Genomic DNA, 15,532 nt, shown 5'->3' with positions numbered 1-15,532 from the left:
ACTATGTAGCCCATATGTTACACCAAGAAGAAAATGGTTCCCGGCAAAGCCATTGTTTCTCCTCCTGGGTGAGTGTGTGCGCATGCGTATGCGTGTGTTCTAAGCTTTTTGATCTTGTGTGCGTGTTCATGAGAGAAGAGAGTTAAGAGGTAGAAGAAGAAGAGGAGTTGAGATACTCAGCTTCAACAATTGGTATCAGAGCCATCCAACGGTCTTTGGTGTCTGTGATGTTACGAAGACAAAAACGGCAAACACGGTGTACGTAGTGGAGCTCCCGAGAAAAAAGGGAGGAGGCCGACCTAAGAGCACTCCGGCCTCCGAGGACTCGGTTCACCGGCGGCCATGACCTTCGTATCGTCGAGCAGGCGGTGCAATGCTGCTCGGTGGAGACGGCGGTGCGATACTGCTGCATGGCAGTGGTGCACGGACGGCGGTGCAATACCATCATCCCAAGGAGAGTCGATGTGAGGCTGACGGCGGTGGTGCGATGCCACTGGGAACGTTTTGGTGCTATACCATCATCCCAAGGAGAGTCGATGTGAGGCTGACGGCGGTGGTGCAAGTGCAATGCCTTCATCATCATGGTTAGTTGGTGTGAAGCCAACAAATTAATGTCACGGTGAGATGATGCGGCAGGAAAGCTTGGCGGGCGTTGCGAAGGCGTCGTCCAAGTCAAGATATATAAAATTGTTGCGCGTGCGGCAAGCGGTTCGAGGTGATCTAGTATAATATTTGTTGTGTCATCATGTCGACATCAGGGGGAAAACCTCTTACTCAATTGCAAATTACCAACTCCCTCCGAGCGACATTAGTTGTACTAAATCGGAGATAACTAATTGATATGGATCGAGAAAGTACTGTATTCCTGGCAATTTTGTACTAAATCCCGACACTTATTATGTATTGGAGGGAGTAAAATATATTACTTTGCATGATTATAATTTCACGTTTTATGTGCGTGTATATATATTTCAATTTCTATTATTCCATCCGTTCCAAAATAAGTATAGAATTGTATAGATTCTTACGGAGAGAGTATTTTGTTTTTGAAAATGACGGGCGCTCCTCTCCCGCCTGCAGCCCTCCCTGTCGCCCCCCGCGCGCTCTCCCCGCCGCTCTACTCCCCGGCCATCGCCGCGTCTCAAGGCTCTCCCTCCCCACCCCGCTTTCCCCGCGCCTTCAACCTCTGCAAGCACGGGCTCCTCGACGACCCCGCCTCCCTCCGCGCGCTCCTCTCCCGCTTGCCGCCTTCCTCCGCGTCGACGCTCGCCCTCCTCCTCTCCGCCGCCCCGCGCGCGCTCTCCCCGCCGCTCTACTCCCCGGCCATCGCAGCTCTCGCCTCCTCGCCGTCCCCAGCCGCCGCGCTCGCCGTCTTCAACCGCGTCTCCAGGCTCTCCCTCCCCACCCCGCTCCCCGCCTTCCCCGCTCTCCTCAAGTCCTGCGCCCGCGCCTTCGGCCTCTGCGCCGCCGCTGCCGGCGGCGGAGAGGGCTTCGTCTCCAAGGGCATGGAGCTCCACGGGCGCGTGCTCAAGCTCCGCTGCGGCGCGGACCGGTACGTGCAGAACGCGCTCGAGTCCATGTACGGCAAGCTGGGCCGGCTCGGGGACGCCCGGAAGGTGTTCGACGGGATGCCTGCCAGGAACACCGTATCCTGGAACGCGCTCGTGGCCGCGCACGGTGCCGCGGGGGACTCACAGGGTGCAGAGCGGGTGTGTCGGGAAACACCAGATATGGATAGGAGCGTGTCGTGCTGGAATGCCGAGATCATGCGGAATGCGAGGGCTGGCGATATGGAGGCTGCAGCGAGAGTCTTCAGGGAGATGCCTGGCAGGAATGCTGTGTCGTGGAACTCTCTGATCGGTGGTTATGCGAAGCTTGGGAGGTGTGCGCAAGCGTTGGAGGTCTTCCAGGAGATGCAGGACGGTGGGGTCGAACCGACCGAGCTCACACTTGTGTCAGTTCTCGGGGCTTGCGCGGAGATTGGCGATCTGGAACTCTGGAAGGGTGTCCACAGTTACATTGACAGCAAGGGGGTTGCGGCTGACGGGTATGTCGGCAACGCGCTCGTTGATATGTACGTGAAATGTGGCAGTCTAGAGCTTGCCAGGCAGGTCTTCGAAAGCATGTCAACCAGGGACATAACGTGCTGGAATGCGATGATCGTTGGGTTGTCGGTCCACGGCTACTCACGCGAGGCTCTGGAGCTCTTCAATGCCATGAGAGTTGAGCCTGACCATGTCACATTTGTCGGTGTCTTGATTGCCTGCAGCCACAGTGGCCTGGTGGATGAGGGGAGTGTACTTTCGTAGCATGACTGAAGACTACAAAATTGTGCCGGGTGTGAAGCACTATGGGTGCATGGTAGATATGCTCTGCCTCTGTGGGAAAGTTTCAGAGGCTTATCAAATGATCAATGATATGCCTGTGAAGGCAAATTGTGTGCTGTGGAAGATGGTGTTGGCTGCATGCCGAGTGCACGGGCACATTGACCTTGCTAACAAGGCTTTTCATGAACTGCATCAGTTGATGCCAATTGACGATGGGGATGTCATCACAGTATCAAATGTTTATGCAGAAGCAAAGAGATGGGATGTTGTCGAGCATCTAAGAACGAAGGTGATTGAACCTGGTGTTTGGAAGCATGCCGCACATAGTCAGGTTGATGCAACATAGTAAATATTCTCCGCCACAAACTGGAGAAGACAATGACCGGCTTCAATTCCAGGAGCCTAATCTGGCGAATTCAGTTTACAGCCAGACCGCAGCTCCAACAGGTAACTGAGCATTCCTCCTTTTGGCTGTGTCATATATCTGAATACTGTGAGTGACAATCACAATCTTCATCTTTTCAGTTGCAGCTTGATGTAATATTCTAGACCGTTATCGCTTCTGATCCTCCAAGTGAAGACCCAAGAAAACTGGCAAGTTCGTAACCGTGCTGAGCTCCTCAATCTGTTGACACATCATACTTGAGATGGCCTGTTGAGCTGAAAATCGCCTGTTTTAACGGTGTGGTGTTCCAAAACCCTTGAAAATTAAGCTTCATTTTCTTTCAGTCGGATTGCTTATTTCAGTTCTAGTTTTGGAGGAGTAAGCATCACAGTTATCAAAGAAACACCTTGTTTACAAACAATCAAAACGAAAACTGGCCATTTTGGCGGTGTCACTTTTGTTTGCTGAACTTACTGAATCTGGCTAGCTATGTTTCGATGGTCTGGAAAAACTGTTTCAGTTCTAGTTTTGGAGGAGTCAGCATCACAGTTTTGAAAACCGCTGCGAAGCCTGTTTCAGGGGCTCTGTTGTCTGTTGATTTTGCGGCAAGGTATTTAGTTACTTGCTGCTACATTCATCGAAGCATATAAACATACGAAAAGGAGCCTCGCTAAATTTTCCTTGACACTACAGCATTCCATTGTTTTTACAGCCTTTACGACACTGAAACAAAATGTGAGAAATGAGTTAGTTTTCTGAACATGATCCACTCATTTCTGCATTGTCCAACCAGTTGTCCACATTTACCTACTCCTGTTTAATCGGCCACATACACACATCTGGTGCTCAACATCGATGAGATGTGCACCATTTGCAGGTGCAGGATGCCACTAATGGCAATTGCTGGAAATAAGTTAATTGGGAGCTGTAAGCAAGGTATTGAAAAGAATTAAAAAAAAATCTTCTCTCTCTCTCTCTCTTTACACGTGTGAATTGCTAGGGCTTTACTTTACTCTCTTGTAATGAAGAAATTTCTTATGCCTGCAGATCCGACAGGGAAGCAAGGGGTGGACGTACGTATGGGCCAAGCGTGCGTGCGTGCATGTGATATATCTATCCTGACGACCTGACCGATCAAGATGAGATCGATGAACAGAGACGAATATCTGGCGGCCCATCCATTAGATCTGCACGTCAATGCCTGGATTTGTTTTCTGAAGAACATGCATGTATGGAAGATGATGGGTCAGTCCATGCCAGCCGCCTGCTCAGCTCAGTTATCTCTCTGCATTTTCTTTCTATCTCTCTTGGGTCCTTTCGTTCCTGGAGTACACATGAATTAAGACCGGCTGCCAACTTTGACCTTATTATAGACTTTTCGTGCCAACTCGTAAGACCGTGTCTATTCGATTTCAAAAGAGACATGTGTCAATCTCTTCTTCAACTATCGTGGGAGTACAACCAGGATAGCTTAGTTGTCACTAATTCTCGCTGGGAACTTTGCTCCTCGCTCAACTTATAATCGGTTTGGTTTACAAGGCTTGATTAATACACTATGTGTGTGCAGGGTGGTGCACTAAATACTGTCAGACGATCGACCGAGAAGAAGAAAATCGGTGGAGAGGATGGTCGATCGAGAGTTATCTAATCTCTCTAGTCAATTATTATTCAACATATCATCAAATCATCCGAGTGGCAAATTTACGGTCTTGTCAGTAGTTGTAGTCGAAGAAAGAATGATCGCAGCGTTGATACCTAGTCGTCTCTTCGTTCCAAAAGATATACTTCTCGGTCTCATACTAAGTGAATTTCTATTACATGTATCTAGACGCCTTTTAGGTATAGATACATTCATATTTTGTCAAATTTGAGTCACTTAATATAGGACGGAGGGAGTACAATTTTTTGGCTGTGTGGCTCGATTGATGTAGAGACTGGGGATCATTTTCTTTTTTGAATAAAAAAACCTCTTCAGAAAAAAAAGACAACAAGGTATATGGTGGATGAAATAACCAACAATAATAACACACCACTATGCTTTTATAAGAAACACACGATTTCTGCTGATCTCATTCTTGAGTTCGTTTTTGTGCGTGTGTTGTTTAGAACACCTACAAGAGTCTTCCATTCTCTGCCCATTCTTGTGTAGATTCCTTCTTTTTTTTCTAAGGAATCTTATGGAGTATTAGAATGTCTCCTCCTTATATATGCATGGTAAGCTCCCCCATAATTTGATGCACGCCTTATTAGGTGTTAATTTGATGCTTGTTCTGTGTGTGATTGGTTTTCAAATATCTGAGGATATATACATTAATTTAGACCGTTCCACATCATCTGAAAATTCTTCTCCTTCAACTAAACACATTCCCCTCTTCACAAAAGGAATCAGATGGCACAATCAATATTTCAAACATGTGGTAGATAAATATCAAGAGATGTGTAGCACATGACGTGTCTCCTTCAAAAAGGAGAGCCAAATTTAACGGAAAACAGGAACATTCAAACAAACACACATCGATACACAACAACAACATGGCGTGTGCCTAGCTCGCAGCACTCATGCACGCAACGCATGCATGCATGCATCTACGTGGCAGCTACCCGCCACGTGGCAGACTTTTATTCGTCGTATAAATATATATGCTCACACTCTCCAGTACGTCCATGGCCGCCGCCCGCCGGCGCCGGAGCCGGAGAAGACGGCCGATCTCTCGATCTCTCTAGTTGACCCTGGAGCAGTCGACGGAGGGGCTGATGGTGTAAGGGATGCTGACGCCGCACTTGGAGGGGATGGCGGCGGCGTTCCCCGCGTTGAGCCCGCTCATCCTGCCCGCGGCGCTCTTGAGGCACGCGCACGCCGCCTTCTTGTCGGCGGAGCTCTTTGCCGCCGCCGCCAGGCTCTTCACGCCGTTGCAGCACGCCGCCGACGGGGACGCGCCCGTCCCCCTGGCGTAGCTCAGGCACGGCCCCACCGCCGAGTTCACCTGGCCGCAGCTGATGGCCGCGTCGGTGACGAAGGCGGAGAGGAGCAGGGCCGCCATGGCTGCGAGCAGGACGAGCTGGGCTGCTGATGCGCGCGCCATTGGTGAGAGGTGGAAGCTCTGGAGATGGAGGGCTTGGATTTGGGTTGTGGGAGATGGAGGGCTTGGATTGGGTTTGAGTGGTGAGAGGAAATGGGGGGGATGAGGGGGGTTTAAATAGGGCTGGTGATGTGAGGAAGAAGAAGAGAGATAGATAGCTCGAGATCTATGGCGTCGGTGGGAATTAAGGAGGTGGTTGGGTGTTGGATCGACCATTCTAGAGCTAATTAAGCTACAGTGCTTAATTAGCAGCCAGTGAAAGGCATGGTGTGATTGATGCAGTTACAGTGCTGTTAATCGGTGGCTGGTGGAGGCATGGAGTAGCTAGACGTGAAACATTGGTCGTTTGCAAAAATAAGTAGTTGTTAGACATGTTGTTTATGGTTAAAATGGTATACTAGTTTATACTTACACCAAATCTACATTATCACATGATCCTGCCGCAATTGTAACAGCCGCCGAATTGAAAAACTCACATCAGACAACTCCAATCTTTCATCCGCAGCTAACAGTTACACAACAGATTTTGAGAGCTGTTGTGTTTGTCTGGGAGGCAGATGTGTGCTAGTTAGAAAAAGAAAAAGAACTACTGTTGTCCAAAAAGGTACGTAGAGGTAAAGGTTATTACTTTGTAACAGGATGAGAGGAATGGGAAATTGGGTAGCCAAGACGGATGAAAACAAAGAAACGGGGTCAGAGAGCTAATGATATATCCTTCATAATTAAATTCGTAATTTCACTAAGTGTCATGGATAGACCGGACTAAACGTACTCCTAATTAGAGATGCGGCCGTCAAAAAAAAATTAGAGATGCTATGGCCAATTTAAGCACTCATACTAAAATTAGGCTGTGGTTTGACAGCATGTCTGCAAGCGTTTTAACCTTTTGTTAATCTGCCCAGACAAACGGTGCCTAACATGCATCCTGGAGGTAAGCAAATAGGTGGAGAGTGCATTGATGGTGGTGTGTGTTTAAGTTTGGAGGTGGTAGATCCAAGCAGCCATCGATGATTGATAGCCAGGAGTAATTCACACACCATCCGTCAACCGTTGGTCGTCTCGATTCGATGTTCCCGATGCTGCCTCTTTAATTGCCCTCAGCCACAAAAAGGACACGTGTGGATGTCGTTTTAGTTAAACCTGATCACCTTTTGAAACGAAAATCAAAAGGCAGCTGCTATGATAAACTTAGTTTATCTGGTAATGGAATACGGACGGAACGTTGCTCTGTAGTAGAACAGAATTTAAGTTGTCCTCTGAACAGACTAAAAGTCCGAACATCAGACAACTAAAGTTGTCATCCCATCGAACTAAACGTTCACTCACTGGCATTCTGGCGCGACGAGATAAAATTGCCGTCAGCATAGAACTAAAGTTGTCATTCTCGCTAACTAAACACAATAGAACTAAAGTTGTCACCCCACGAGACTAAAGAACGACCGTTCGCTCATTATAAGTTCCGTTTTATCGATCTTCGGGCATGCACGGAAAAAAAAGTCCCATCTCGACCCAACGTAAAATAACCTAGGGAGAAGATCTCATGCACCCTGCGAGTGTAAACATAATATGCTCACTACATTAGCTTTGGGTGAATTCACATTGGTTTTGTTATATTTTAAGTCGTCTGGTTTTTTAGTTAGAAATCCATAAGTCGACTCCTCGGCCATTGAATATATGATTTGTGCTTTAAGAACACTCCCAATGCATCGTCTCTTAGATGTTGTCTCTTAACCTACAATAAATGCTAAAAAACCATATCTCCAATGCATTGTCTCTTAAGGTGGTATCATAATATGTATTGGTTTGCGTGAAGAGACGGTCGCTAGTACAAGAGACAATTTCATCATTAAAAGGGTGTCATGTCAGCAATATGTCTAAGATGACGTGTTAAGAGACAAGCATTGAGAGTGTCCTGAGATTCAGAATGAACCATGAAAAGAGTACAGAATGAAATGTGATATCTAGATACCAATCTAACAGCCGAGCCGGCTCTGATTTGTAATCCTTTTGCTTAACAAAAATCCTTCACACGACGTTTCTTAAATTCTTTCACTCTTTCCTTGTAGTTTGACGATCGACGGTGTCGGTGGCTCAAAATTAACGAGTACAGTAATGTAACTAACTAAGCGCATGCATGCATGCATTATAACTCTTGTCAGTGCTGCCTACATGGACCATCTATACATGCATGCACGCTATGCACTAATGTACATGTGCATTATTGCATCAGTCAGTCAGTCAGTCCGGCCGGCCGGCCGTACGTCTCTGTCGGTCCATCCAGTAGAGGCCACCGCGTCTGTGGGCACGTACGTATTTGGATCGACGGAGACGTACAGCCTTCTTTAATTTGCCACGTGTGGGTCGATCCCGGCCACACGATATGTCGACGTCGATCCATCGGTCCAAACAGCCTCTTTTATACGGTGCCACGACTGACGAATTCATCTTTTTTTTTAGGACAGACTGACGAATTCATCTAGCAGTCAGTAGCCGGTAGGCGTTTTTTTTGGGGGGGCCGTTTGGGCTCTTATGGTCTTGCTACTGCTGGGCTTGTTCGGCCCAGAAGACGAACGTACATAACAGCGAATTAATAGTCTTGTTTTTGTTGGGCCGGCTATTTGTCTTATACATTTGTTTTCCCAATGGAATGCAAATGAAATGCGGTGTGTCATGTTTCCACAGGGAGCTCAAATTTGCACATTTATAAAATGTTCTACTCCCTCTTTCCCAAAAATACCATCATAATTATATCTAAATACATATGTATATAGGCACATATAAGCTTCATTGTGTAGATTCAGTCTCGAAGGAGAAAACGATACGGGACGGAGGAAGTAGCCAGTAGTTTGCACGTTTTGGGAATCCCAGGTTTCCATATGATGTTTTTGTGCAATCGTAGGTCCAAGAAATGAGCAATTCCCACATTTTGACATCCTGAATTTATAACTGTCTTGTGCGCATCTCCTCTTACGTATCCTGGTACACTAGTAAGCTGCGCCGCTAGCTAGTTAGTTATTAATCACTCCATAAGTGCAAATTCATAGTAGAAGTACGTAGCTCGTCCCATCAATCTGTCCGAATTAATTAAACCGATCCAACCACCTCCGAACCGCAATTAAACCCTCTGTCAACCGATCTAAATCGAGATTATCCGTCCACGCCACCGACACTTGTACTGTCCAATCAATTCTAGAACTAATGGTGGTAAATCCCTTGCTAACCTATGCACTGTCTAGTGATTACATCATCTTCTTCTCAGTTCCCGGGAATCAAACCCTAGCTAGCCACTACTACTATCAATTTAATCAGCTCCAGGGTCTCATTTTAGGACCGTGCTACACGGTGCATGTGCACTGTTAGGATAGCAAGGGTGCACACCAAAAATGGTAATTATTGGTCTCCGTTTCCTAAAAAGGCATGTTTTGATCTCCTACAGTCCTACGGCACCTTACACGTCCGCCCCGCAAAAATCCCCCCATCACAGGTTTTGACTCCCTAGGCTCCCAGTTGCGGTGGTAGGAATGAGCCAGGGTGAAAATTGCCACTAAAGTAAGGCAAGGCAATAAAAAAGCAAGTCCCCTCCACCAATCCCATCTTCTCCCAAGTGCTGGTTCATGCCCCTCTTTCCCTTTGCCTCTATGAATCGTGCTTAAATCACTAGGAGTTGCCTCCCTCCGTACCGGAGCTCTGTCCTGTGTATACCCTGTAGCACTTGTTCCTCCTCCCCACCAACAAATTGTTGCTCAAAACCCTAGGCAACCCTGTTTTCCTAAAATAAAAGTTGCTGACGTTTTGTTTTCCACCCCAAATTGCTGCAGAAAAATACTGACCCCCAACATCATATCTTGTGTTTTTGATATCATCCTGCTACTCTCATGATCCCCAGGACTGAAATCTGGGTCAGGAAATAAACTGGGCATGACTCCAAAAGTCATGTTTTTATCAGCAAAAGCACATACATAAAAGATCAGGCAACATGTAGAAAAGCAACTCTATCATGAATAGAAGCAGAAGTACTACATCGATCTGACACATACAATCAATATTTCATGGATAGACAAGTTGCTTGAGAAAAACTGACACAAATGTTGCATCAAAAGCACAGTCCACCACCACATGCTTCGGTAATAAAAGTTTTCACCCTTGTCTTTTGCTTTCCTAATCTGACTATATTTGCCCCTGGTCTTATACCTACAGCCCCCAACAAAATATGTTTCTCCTTCGTTCTGTGCATTGCAAATCACAGACATCATATCCCGAAAAATTGCTTATCTAAACAATAGGCAAAACAGTAGGAAAAGAACTCAGCAATACATCAATGTTCATATCCACGTAAAACGTTGCATATGGTTCCATGTCCCTAATCCCCATAGTTGAAATTTGGATCTGGATCAGGGAAGAAGTGTATGCTTCCATTAGTTGAAATAGCATGCTTCTCTGAAGTGTTAACTACAAAAAAGCACAAAAATCAGTTTAGGAATCCCATCATGAAGCTAAGAAAAATAGGGCATTCCCCTTTAGAAGCAAAAACATTAGCATGCTTCAGGAAGCTACAATCACATCAGGGATTCGACATTTGGTACTCCTATATATGCAGACACAAAAAACTGATGTTATTCCCCTTAAGATCTTTACACATCCTTTGCAAAAGAGCACATGTACAACAAAAAAGAAATAGGAGATGCTAGAAAACAAAATTGCTTTCTTCCTTGATTTTACAATAACAAGTAAATGCAAGTTTGCCTCTAGTTTAATGTGATTTTACAATAACAAGTAAATGAAGTTGCCCACTAGCTTAACAATATGTTACATAAATAAAAGTTGCTCAACGCTTTCTACAAGAAGGCGGTTAGTCCAGCGACTTCTAAAAATTCATACAGCTTTTCCTATTCAAATGGGGGTGTTGGCCAGGCAAAAAACTTCCTATTCAACTTTTTTTTGTGAGCAACTTATAATCGAAAATAAGGGTCGGTTAGTACAGCAACCTCTAGTTAAAGAAGTGAATTGTTTATGCTTTTTTTTCCTAAAAAATTGAAAAGCAACTATTGTTCTAAAGAAATGGTCGGTCCAGCAACTCCATATTCGGAAAAGCTTAGTCCATCGACTTCTAAAGAATTCAAAATCACTTCCTAGTTTGAATGGGTGTGTTTGGTTAGGCAAAAAACTTCCTATTAAAAAATTGTTCGTGTGCAACGTCTATTCAGAAATAGGGTTGGTTAGTCTAGCAAGCTGTAGTTCAAAAATTGTCAAATTGGTCATGCACCTCCTCTAAAATTCAGACGCAACTACATTTCAGAAAAAACCGGAGTACTATTTTCAAAAAGGAGTGGTTAGTCCAGCAAATCCCTACTCAAAAAAGCTTAGTCCAGCACAACTTCTAGTATGAAAAAACTTAATTGCTAATGCGGATCTCTAGTCAAAATTTAGCTGGTTCATCTTTTTATTATTAGTCTCCCTATTGAATGTTGCTTAAATATCCCTTTGTACCTTTCAGGACGCATGATCAACTAACCGAAGCAACTGTAGTCAAAAGTTGGCCTAATCAGTAATACCACTTCCTATTCAAAAATATGAGCAGCGAAAAAAAGCAACTCATACTCAATGGTTTGTCTCAGTGATGCAATTCCATTATAGAACAAAAATATGGTTCGATTAGCTAAGGCAACTCGTAATCAGTAAACGTGAACAGTCAAAGCAACTCCTAGTCAATGGTTTGCCTAATCGGTGAGGTAACTCCTATTCAACAGCCATGCATAGTGAGCCAACTCCTGAAATGATAAGCAACTTCTGCTCAAACACAATACGGCAAAAAAATGTGTGCCAATACTAAGAACAAGTATAATTCTCAGTTCATGCTTTTTGTCAACACTCAACACCTATAAATGATATTAATACAACATAACTACTGTTCAGTGATCGATCGGGAGACTCATCTGTAATGAACAAGTTATAAATGAATAATAGTTGCTGCCCATTGTGTCGAAAAATTCAAAATAAAATCGGTAGGTAGACAAAATAGACATGTATGTATCCTTCTCAGGTCTCGGCAAGCAAATAGTAGCCGGACGATTCCTACATGTTTACCTTCAGAGATTCCATATCGACGCCGGCAACTTCATGATCATGGCTGGTCAGCCAGTGCCAGTGGTGCCTGTGTAGAACGATAAGCCTCCTTGCGGCATGACCTTCTTTGGCCACCCCACAGGACGCCTAAATGATTGGAGGGTCACCGTTCATCAGTAAATTTTGCCAGATTGCACCTGACTAATAATTTGCGTTGCCATGTTGCACCTGACAAAAATCTGGAAGCAATAATTAGTGTTGGTACCGTAAATTTCAGAAACACATAAGCAAAAACTGCTTAGATCAAAAGGCAAATTAACCTTGTTATATTTCACAGCTTCACTATTAGCAAAGTAGCAAATTCAGTTCAAAGAAACATATAGGACACGGTTGTAGCTAGATGAGCAACATTCTGTAGCATTGCCCACATTCGAGTTGGGCGTATACAAGAAGGATACAAGAATGAGAATTACTCTATTGCTGGCTTGCTGCTACCTACTGGGCGTTGGGCGCTGGCGCTAGACTAGGTTAGACAAAAAACACATCTAAAATCTAAAACAAAGCCTCATTTCCCAAAAGACACAGAGAACCCGTCTGTGTTCTAACACTCAAATGGGCACATGATTTGCCCCAAAAAACAGTGTCTGTTCTAACAAAAGCAAACTACTCCGAGGGATCTAAAAACGGGGGAAACACCAGGATCATATTACCCCCTCTCTCTAGATCGAAATCCTGTTAAAAAAACAGCACGAACACCGCGGATTTTAGACGGGGGCGATCTAAAAATTGCTTAGATCGATAAACAGTCTCGAATTCGCCTCACGGTGCTCGATCCGTCCCGTCTTGCTCGATGCGACACTCGAACTCCCCTCGAAAAGAAAACAGGACACACCCTAGATCTCACCCCACAACATGCAGTTCTTCAATCCAACCCAATCGAACTCACCGGTGTGCTCCCCTTCGTCGCCGCGCAGAAAAACGACGCCGGCGACTACGGCGGCCGCTCGTGGTAGCCCGCGACGCGCGCCTCCCGGGTGCAGGTCCTCGTTCGCCGCAGCGGCGCCGCTCGCCGTCGAAAAATCCGTCGCCTCGAAATCGCCTGCGCGGCTGCGCGGAGGAGAAAACAAAAAAAGGAGAAAAGGTTGGGGAAACGAGGAGGAAGACGAGCAGGGAAACTACAGGCAGAAAATGGGTGCCGACAGCTGGGCCCCGCCCCAAAACGTGCTTCCAGTCCTGTGATCCTATCCAAAAAGCGGCGCAGCGATGGATTGCCCCGGACGCAACGGACGGTTCTGCTCGAGGACGGCAGAAAGTGCGTATGCACTTTCAAGCATTTGGGCTCATTTTATTGCTCGTTTTTTTAAACGCTGGTTGCCAGACCAACGTGAAACTTCCGGCCCATGCATGTCTCTCCTACCTTCTCCAGCCCGCTGCTACCGTGGGCCACAAAGCCCATAAACGCCGGTGGGATCCGCGGCCTAGACGAAAGAACCTCGTGCTGTTTGCTGCTGCTTCCTGTTATTATTGAAGATTCCGGCCCGTTTATCTCTTTCTTTTTTCCTTCTCTTACCTGAAAATAATAAATAATACGAATGGTAGTAGCACTCTTGATCGATGCATCATTTTCCCAAGGGTATTATGGATGCGTACGTATATGCTCCAGTGGATTGCAGTACAGACGTTGACAGTGCCGATACTGTCTTGTACTGTACAGAGTTTGTATGTATGAAATCAAAACAGTATTAGTTCCTCCGTTTCATAATTCTTGTCTCAAATTTGTCTCAAATGGATGCATCTATTCTTAAAAAATGTCTAGATACATGAAATATTTCGACAAGAATTATAAAACCGAAGGAGTACTTAGGAGGAAATAATGCACGTGTCAATTAAACCGAGGAATATTAGGAAGCAACGGAGGGCAAGGAAAGCATATTAGTGCCTTAGTGGAGTACTTACAAAAGATGATTAAAAGAGGGACTGTATAGCTGTAGCTCCATCCATGGCGATCGAAGCTGACGGATCAAATTCAGACAAGAGCTGCTCTCACTTTCACTTTCGCTTTCACCTTTGCCAGTACACAAACAAGGAACAAAAACGGGAAAATGAAAGAAAGATGTCTCGGTTCCTCCTAATTCATTCCATCTCTCTCCTCTCCCTCCAAAAAAAAATCAAGCTAGAGCGGCCTGCCATTGCTTCTTCTTCTTCCTGCAGCTAGCGAGCCAAGAACATGGGTGCGCGGCGGCTGAGCGGCGGCGGCGCAGACACGACGGCGCCGCCGCTGGTGACCCCGGCCGCGGCGGCGGCGTCGGCCGGCGGCACCTTCACGACGACGACGACGAACAACAGTAACAGCAGCGGCGGCGGCAATGGCGGAAGCTTTGACGCGAACATGGTGATCATCCTGGCGGCGCTGCTGTGCGTCCTGATCTTCGCTCTCGGGCTCAACTCGCTCGTACGCTGCTGCCTCCACTGCGCCCGCCGCCTCTCTTCTTCGTCCTCAGCTCCGTCTTCTTCTTCTTCTCCGGCGCCGGCGTCGGCGGGGCTGAAGAGGAAGGCGCTGCGGCGGATCCCGGTGGAGGTCTACGGCGCTTCTAATGGAGTTACGGCGGAGGGGAGGGCGGCGGCGGCGGAGTGCGCGATCTGCCTGGGCGAGTTCGCGGGCGGGGAGAAGGTGCGCGTGCTGCCGCGGTGCCGCCATGGCTTCCACGTCCGCTGCATCGACGCCTGGCTCGCCGCCCACTCCTCCTGCCCCAACTGCCGTGCATCCCTCCTGGTTCCTGACCCCGGCGCCGCCGCCGGAGCCGGAGAAGACGGCGCCCGAGGAAGAAGATGATGTACTCCGTACTTGATTTCTTCCTAGGTAGAGGACTAAACCGCAAAGTTCCATATTACTCCGTCCTTTGCTTACTAGGGTTGTTGACTTGTTGCTGCCGTCGGTGTGATTTTGGGTTTTGCAAAGGGTTGTAAGTGTAAATTACGGCGTTCAAGATATCTGTGTGGTGCGCTGTGCAAAATGCAAAAAGGGGCTGGAATGCGAATGTGTGTAGTAGTGTCCTTGTCATTTCGGGTTTGGAGCATATGAGATATTTTTTCCAATTCCTTTTCAGGATTCTTTTTTGGTCAATATATATATATATTTGTTTATTGCGAAGATGGTTCCATTTTGCATTTGTTTTCTTGTTTTGGGTGTTTCTAGGATGGGTATGTGTTGGGGTGGTCTTTTGGTTGGCCAAAAGACATGGATTTCCCAATGGACACATATGTCTTCTTCTCAAATGGTGCTGTCTAGTGATGTTTTCTTTTTTTATATATTTTATTTTTGCATTCCTCAATAAGTAGGCGTAGTAGCAGTACTCCTATCCATAATGGTAATGTATTTTTTTTTTAACTATGACACACAATTATGTGTTTTCTGGGTCTACTTAGCATATTTCCAGCGATCGAAAGAAAATACAGATAAGAAAAAGGAATTGAACATTTATAGTCCAGATAGAGTTCATTTTGTTTATATGATTTCCATTGTACAGTATTAGATGGCCTTAGAAATGACAAATAAGTAAACAAAAGTAGCTTTCCTAGACAAATGCCTAAAATAGCAGATGATGAGACAGAGAAGAATTAATTCCCGAAACTATACGTATCATGGGTTTGCACTTTGCACCTGAAGGAATTCCGCT

The 15,532-nt window shown here is 46.0% G+C and overlaps 3 protein-coding genes and 1 long non-coding RNA gene across 8 annotated transcripts; 2 read left to right on the top strand and 2 right to left on the bottom strand.

The window, feature by feature from the left end:
* The first annotated feature begins 1,031 nt into the window (after positions 1 to 1,031).
* Positions 1,032 to 5,202, top strand: LOC100823910 (pentatricopeptide repeat-containing protein At4g18840-like). 5 transcript variants are annotated; one of them, XM_024463688.1, is made up of 4 exons: positions 1,032 to 2,774; positions 2,853 to 3,648; positions 3,760 to 3,957; positions 4,280 to 5,202. In XM_024463688.1, the coding sequence occupies exon 1, from the start codon at positions 1,053 to 1,055 to the stop codon at positions 2,307 to 2,309; it is 1,257 nt and encodes a 418-aa protein (XP_024319456.1). In that variant the 5' UTR covers positions 1,032 to 1,052; the 3' UTR covers positions 2,310 to 2,774; positions 2,853 to 3,648; positions 3,760 to 3,957; positions 4,280 to 5,202. The 5 variants fall into 5 exon arrangements, with proteins under 5 accessions (XP_024319456.1, XP_024319459.1, XP_024319458.1 ...); XM_024463691.1 differs by lacking the exon at positions 4,280 to 5,202 and having other exon boundaries at positions 2,853 to 2,925; positions 3,590 to 3,648; positions 3,760 to 4,197; XM_024463690.1 differs by lacking the exon at positions 4,280 to 5,202 and having other exon boundaries at positions 2,853 to 3,322; positions 3,590 to 3,648; positions 3,760 to 4,197.
* Positions 5,105 to 5,891, bottom strand: LOC100830871 (non-specific lipid-transfer protein 4.1). The gene has a single exon (XM_003577800.4). It carries the CDS (start codon positions 5,793 to 5,795, stop codon positions 5,433 to 5,435), a length of 363 nt encoding a protein of 120 aa, XP_003577848.1. The 5' UTR covers positions 5,796 to 5,891; the 3' UTR covers positions 5,105 to 5,432.
* Positions 5,892 to 9,769: 3,878 nt separating this feature from the next.
* On the bottom strand, positions 9,770 to 13,037 carry LOC100830562. Its single transcript, XR_732482.3, has 3 exons — positions 12,802 to 13,037; positions 11,877 to 12,094; positions 9,770 to 10,241 (listed from the first exon to the last, which is right to left on the bottom strand). It is a non-coding gene; the product is annotated as an uncharacterized LOC100830562 (long non-coding RNA).
* An 801-nt stretch (positions 13,038 to 13,838) lies between these two features.
* On the top strand, positions 13,839 to 15,006 carry LOC104584644 (RING-H2 finger protein ATL74). Its single transcript, XM_010239648.3, has one exon. The coding sequence runs from the start codon at positions 14,083 to 14,085 to the stop codon at positions 14,686 to 14,688; it is 606 nt and encodes a 201-aa protein (XP_010237950.1). The 5' UTR covers positions 13,839 to 14,082; the 3' UTR covers positions 14,689 to 15,006.
* The last annotated feature ends 526 nt before the right edge of the window (positions 15,007 to 15,532 follow it).

The sequence above is a fragment of the Brachypodium distachyon genome, chromosome 4, assembly GCF_000005505.3.
Source record: "Brachypodium distachyon strain Bd21 chromosome 4, Brachypodium_distachyon_v3.0, whole genome shotgun sequence".
NCBI classification, from domain to species: domain Eukaryota; kingdom Viridiplantae; phylum Streptophyta; class Magnoliopsida; order Poales; family Poaceae; genus Brachypodium; species Brachypodium distachyon.
Note: the sequence above shows the minus strand (reverse complement) of the source record. Positions and strands in the feature narration are given on the sequence as shown.